The sequence below is a fragment of the Mycteria americana genome, unplaced genomic scaffold (assembly GCF_035582795.1).
Source record: "Mycteria americana isolate JAX WOST 10 ecotype Jacksonville Zoo and Gardens unplaced genomic scaffold, USCA_MyAme_1.0 Scaffold_42, whole genome shotgun sequence".
In the NCBI taxonomy this organism is placed as follows: Eukaryota; Metazoa; Chordata; class Aves; order Ciconiiformes; family Ciconiidae; genus Mycteria; species Mycteria americana.
In genome coordinates, this window is record NW_027445629.1 from 408,962 (window position 1) to 414,784 (window position 5,823).

The 5,823-nt window shown below is 51.5% G+C and overlaps 1 protein-coding gene across 1 annotated transcript; it reads right to left on the reverse strand.

Annotated features, from left to right (window-relative positions):
• Positions 1-584: 584 nt before the first annotated feature.
• LOC142403703 (ubiquitin carboxyl-terminal hydrolase 42-like) lies at positions 585-3,007 on the reverse strand. The gene is made up of 8 exons (XM_075489917.1): positions 2,929-3,007; positions 2,751-2,847; positions 2,536-2,603; positions 2,304-2,374; positions 1,664-1,746; positions 1,304-1,415; positions 897-1,037; positions 585-689 (listed from the first exon to the last, which is right to left on the reverse strand). Exons 1-8 carry the CDS (start codon positions 3,005-3,007, stop codon positions 585-587), a joined length of 756 nt encoding a protein of 251 aa, XP_075346032.1.
• Between the last annotated feature and the right edge of the window lie 2,816 nt (positions 3,008-5,823).

Below are 5,823 nucleotides of genomic sequence, written 5' to 3' on the forward strand. Positions count from 1 at the left end.
TTCATAGACTCATAGAATCACAGAAGGGTTTGGCTTGGAAGAGACCTTAAAGATCATCTAGTTCCAACTCCCCTGCCGTGGGCAGGGATACCTTCCGCTAGAGCAGGTTGCTCAAAGCCCCATGCACCACCCTGGTCTTGAACACTTCCAGGGAGGGGGCATCCACAACTTCTCTGGGCAACCTCTTCCGGTGTCTCACCACCCTCACAGTAAAGAATTTCTTCCTAATAGCGAATCGAAATCTTCCCTCTCTCAGTTTAAAACCGGTACCCCTCGTCCTATCGCTGCACTCCCTGATAAAGAGTCCCTCCCCATCTTCCCTACTGCAGGCCCCCTTCAAGTACTCTTCTCTACATTAGCCAGCTTCAGATAGCAGACAAGTAGCAGTTGACAGCAGGGCAGCAGCCTAAAGCCCAGCAAGGGAAGATAAGGACTGACGGGGGGTAGTTCACATTTGACAGCACTGAATGATGCAGGTAGTCATTGTCTCCTATGACAGAAAGAGAAACACTCAGGAGGTTGAGAAGGAAAATAGCAAAGCCCGGAAAAGCAAACGTATTCTCAACACATTGTAAGACTTGTTATTACCTGACATAAAACAGCAGGTAGGCTTGCTGCCTGAGAACTGTGTCGATGCCACGACCATCCACAGACGCGTCGTTCATCTCGTACCACAGTCCGTTGCTGGCCTGCAAAGAAAGCCATCAATATCTGGAGATGGTTCTCCACAAAAACACAGGCAGAGAACTACAGAACCAAGAGGAGGCCAAAACAAATGCAATGCAGCCCCTAAGGAGACCTTCTCCCCATAAACCTTGGCCTGTGTAACACTGCCGTGAATGGTTGTCTTGCCCAGCACACATTTTTCCCCTGCTAGGAAGGAAGCTGCTCTTTACCTTTGTGTAGCAGAAATAGTGTCCCGCATGACAGCTGCCACCGCTATGGACCAGCACGGCATATAAGGTGTAGAGGAGTGGTTCTCCAGCTGTCTGAGACATGTATGGCCGAAGATCCAAGTACTCGGGGTACTCCACAAGCTAGGGAGAGACCAAGAGGGCTCAGAAATGATCCTGAAATATTGCCTGAAATAGCCTTCAACACGTCATGGTTTGGGTGGCAGGAAACTCTTCTCGGCCAAAGCAGCTCTGTCGGAGCAGAGTACGTGCTTGTCTTCCCACGGGAACTCTCCTCTCCCCGGAAGGGAACACCAAAAACCCAACACGAACAACTTGTGAAAGAGCGTACTGCTTTGGGAAATCTCCCGCTCCAGCAAGAGAAAGTTGCACTCCAATTGCATACACACCTTGCCGATCTTCCTGCCGGTGAAATCTTCAAACCTTTTGAGGCACACCGTGAGAACCTTGGGTGCGCGATGGACTGTAAACCTCTTGGAGGCGGCAACCATCTTGTCACACCTGGAAACCAAGCACAGAGCCCAGTGCTGAAATGCCCCCTATCTTCCCCCAAGAAGGCCAGACAACCTTTCCTGTCTCCCACATCCTTACGCTATTTTAAGCCTATTCAGTACCATAAGGCCATCTTAAAAAAAAGCCGCCTCTCGTTAGCCTGCATGAAACCTACGTGAAAAGATGACTTATGCTCCGTGACAGGCAGCACCTTCACGCAGAATCTAGTATTAATATGTCGTTAGTAATCGTCTTACTTGCTACATTTAAAGCAGTTTTCGCCATCCAGCCGCTCGGGTTTCACAAAGTCCTGCAGAGCTGCGGTGACAGATGAGGCTGCCTGGAGGAGTGAGAAAGGAGAGCACTGAGCTGGGGAAACGCCCTCTCCCAAACACTTCCTAGGAGTTGACAGGAAGACCCAGGTAGCTGAGGCTGAGGAGACCCACTGTGAACCCGCAAGCAGTGTCCAGAAGGAGGCAGAAAGAGGGTATGATGCTGAACATTTCCCTCCGTTCCCAGGAATTCCCGGGGCTATCAAGAGCTACCTCTCTGTGGCACCACCCAGTTCAGCTACCCAAGGGATGCAGGGCATCAACAATGGAAACACCACAGCCCATCAGCCTGGAAGCCAGACGGGTGTTGAGGGAGGGCAAAAGGAAGCAGGATGAGAGTAGGTCAAGGGTGCAGAGAGGATAATTCGTACTTTTCCAGCTTAAAGGCAGCACCTGCAGGGAGACCACTGCCATGGCCTCCCCAGAAGGACACAGCCCACTCCACTTCCCACCCACCACCAAGCTCTCTTGTGTTCCCAGTCTACGTTTTTAAGTCAGCCGCATGGATTCTGGAAAGCTACAGGGGCCTTGGGATGTCTTGACGCGCAATTATAAACCCTCTTACTTTTATATGCAAAGGGACATCCAGGAAGGCCTCGTAGGAATCGGAAACGGCTTTGCAGCTCAAGCATGTGACTGGAAGGCAAATGAAAATGCTCAGCGATAAGGGAAGTCGACTGACTGTGCCGCTTACCGTCCTTCATGCCTCCTACGCCAGGCACCCGATCAGCTGTTTGTCACGGGCAGACGGAAGGGCACAGACAATTCCAAGGAGAGCAGTAGTTGTGGAAAAGTACCTCTGGATCTCAGAAAGCCCCCAAAGATTTGATGGACGATGGTAGTTGCTTGAGAAGAGATGTCCAAGCTGGAAAGAAATGGTGAGGCAGAGAGTTATCTCCTCCAAGAGTTTTGCTTTGTCTGAAAGCCCTGGGCGTAGGTTTGCCTTGATGGCAGTACATCAAGGAGTCCAAAGGGCTCGGGAACATTGAAAAGGTCATTTGCTTGCGCTTACTCGCTGCTTCCGCTCAGACAAGCTCTCTGCATGGCATCGACAGTATAGCGCAGGAACTCGTGGGCGTCTTCCTGCATGCCAAGCCGGAAATGTTCTCCTATGCCTAAGAGAGAAGAAGTTAGTGGTTCTCTCCTACAAGAAGGGAAGCAAACCTGTCAAAGCACCTGAAATGACTTACGTGTGAGGACAGTGATGACAGCGCTAGGCTGGATGACCCTCACTGAGGCACGCAGGACCTTGTTAACGTGCGCTTCCATTATGCACATCATGCAGAAGCCTTGCTGACGACCTGAACAGGGAGGGAGGGAAGGAAGCAAGCTCCTCAGCTTAGCAAAATCTCCATAGCACTGGGAAAGCTAATGGAGATCTTGAAGGTATAAGAACAGTCTCTACTCCACTTCTCCCAAGGTGCCAATTTCCCAACAAGCCCAGGACATGTTAGTGCCTAGAAAACTTTCTTCGCAGGGATGCTAAACTGACAAAAGTTGTCTGTGCAATAAGCAAAGAGAGTTTAATTTGCAGCAACAGGGACCGAGACCCGGGGCTAGAAAGAGGTGCCTTTCTGAAGATGAACAGCCCTAGATTCGACAAGCGGCTTCTAGGCTTGAGTGTTCAAAGAACACCCGCTCGGGGGATTGACAAAGAAGGGCCACTTTTCTCCTAAATCAAATTCCAGATGCTGGGAACCCTTGGGAAGTGCCCAACAGATTTACAAGGAGATGTTCCCAAAAGTACTCACACGACTGGCTGTGCTCACGCGAGAGCAGGTAGTTGGCCAGAGGGGGGGTGTACGTCAGGCACTGCAGGACGGAGTTGAGGAAGCACGTATTGCCCAGGTTGTAGAGTCCCGCTCCCGCTCTCTGTCTTTGCTGCCAGTCCATGCAAATCTTCTCCGGGGGAAAGAGGATCCTTTGTGGCGGAGCCATTCCCTCGACAATGACTGCAGGGAAATGACATTTGAAAAGAGGTGAGCCGATATTGTTGCATGAAAGCATATTTAAAAGTTGAGCTCTGTCCAGGAGCACCCTGGACAACCAGCTCCAACCTCCAACACAGAAACATTGGGGGAAGCCTGACACTGCCATTGACATTTACTGGTCGAGAAACAGTTTTGGAAAAGAGTCTGTTCCCCTGCCTACTTTGCCAAAAGTCCAGCAAACCCACACTCTGATTTCTGTGCCTCGGGCTACCTTCCTTTCCCTCTAGAGTCTTGAATGGGATTATCAAGTCAAGTCTTCCCTTTTCCTCATTGTAACTTGACAAAAACAAGCAAGTAGCTAGCACAGAAGGTAACCCTCCTGATGTCAGATCTTGCTACGAGCAATGTCATCTTTCCAAGTCTTGTACATAGTGTCAGAGGAGTGACAAAATGTGTTTTCCTGTGTCTAATTGAGAACACCTGGGTCAGCGTGGCCGCTACCAGGAAACGCCCCAGAATTGATGCTAGGTTGTGAGCACATCAACATTCAGGGGTGGAGCACCAGCCACCTCCGTTGCCTTTGGGGAGTCACAAAGTCCAGGCCTGCTGCTGAAGCCGTTACTCACAGGAGTCGTTCCCCATTGCAGCCATGGCTCCTCTGCGGAACAGAGGGGAAAGCTTTGGATGACAAAGGATGTCAGGACACGCTCCAGAAAGAGATCAGCGCCAATCCCGTCACCTGATTGCAAAGAAAGAATTGTAGCTCAACAAAATGATTAAAAAAGACCCCAAAGGCAACTCACAGAGCAGCATCCGCCATCCAAAGTGTTTCAGTGGCAGCTGTAACTGCTGCAGAGCTGCAGGCTGATGGCCCTAGTGTCCCTGTCACAGGACTCTGTCTGCTGTCAACTGACAGCAATTACCAAGGCCCTTTTGAAACACTGCATTGCTTGTCACCTTCTCTGAAGAGGACCTGCTGCTTACCTGTGGCTAGCGTTAGCAGCAGAGCCCTCTGGCTCTCCAGCACACGCTGGCCCACCTTGTACGCAGGAGTGACCGGCTTTCGGCCGCTGCTTTAAAGGCTGCCTTTGCCGTGCTCCTTTTCTGTCTCCCTTCCTACCTCATCAGTCAGGGTGGGCTTCTTGTCATTCTAGACTGGGCCCAACGCCTCAGACAACACTGCCACCCCTCTACTTACCTATCCTAGCACATGGCAAAGAAATAAGAATTAAACAAATAGGAACTCGACCCGTAGCCCATATTTGGCCAGCCTCTAAAGGTGTAATAGCTCAGCGTAGAGCTCGGAAGCTACAGACCAGCCTATACTTTATCCCGTATCTACCTCCTCTATGAGCTGTCCTGAAAGTCAAATCACAGTTACCTTTGAAAGAGGATGGAAGTTGAGGAGAAGTGGGCAGTAAAGCAGCAATGGCTGGAAAAATGTAGGCACGCAAGTAGCAAAGGAAGGAGCTGAGTTATCCCGAAGGCCAGCTCAGCCCAACTAGCTTTCGCTGGCTCGCTCTTCAGGATCCCAAGCCCTGGCCAGCTGAGCTCACAAGCGCCGGGCGGGTGCCACATCACTGCCCCTTTGTGACACGGGGCCGCAGGGGGACGTGTCCCCTTGAGCCAGACAACCACGCAGCTGACACAGCCTGGGCTCCTGCCGCAGCCGGCAGCTGCTGGGCTTCCCCACGTGCTGCTGGTGAAGGGCTGTTCGTCCGCCGGCAGAGCTCCCACCTCTTCCCTCAGCCGCACCAACTGGATGAATCAAAACCTGCCCCGGGCTGTAAGCGTGCGTGTTCACAGCTTTGGCTGGCACATTTGGGTTGCTGAGGGTTTCTTTTCCACTCTTCCCAGGTACAGGAACCATGTCTGTGAGACTTGTGGAGCAAAGCACCTGGGCTCTCACAGGTTCATTTCCAATGAATTTTATCTGCTCCCCCAAGGTACAGCCACAGGCTGACTCTGAACTAGTACTACCAAAGAAACACCTTCAGCGACTGCGCTGGGTTGACCTTGGCTGGCTGCCAGGCCCCCACCCAGCTGCTCTCTCACCCTGGAGCTCTGAAAAATGTTTGTGGGTGGCTTTTTAACATCAGGTTTAATTCCTTGGTATGCTCAGAGGGCAGTGAGTATTGCTCCTGCCCCAGCGAG

Excerpts from the sequence above, each read along its gene's own strand:
- LOC142403703 (XM_075489917.1), bottom strand. The coding sequence starts at position 3,007 with ATGGAAGCGCACGTTAACAAGGTCCTGCGTGCCTCAGTGAGGGTCATC. Across the intron at positions 2,848-2,928 it reads TGTCATCACTGTCCTCACAC|GAGAACATTTCCGGCTTGGC; the intron begins GTAAGTCATTTC and ends TCTTAGGCATAG. Across the intron at positions 1,747-2,303 it reads ATGTCCCTTTGCATATAAAA|GCAGCCTCATCTGTCACCGC; the intron begins GTAAGAGGGTTT and ends TCACTCCTCCAG.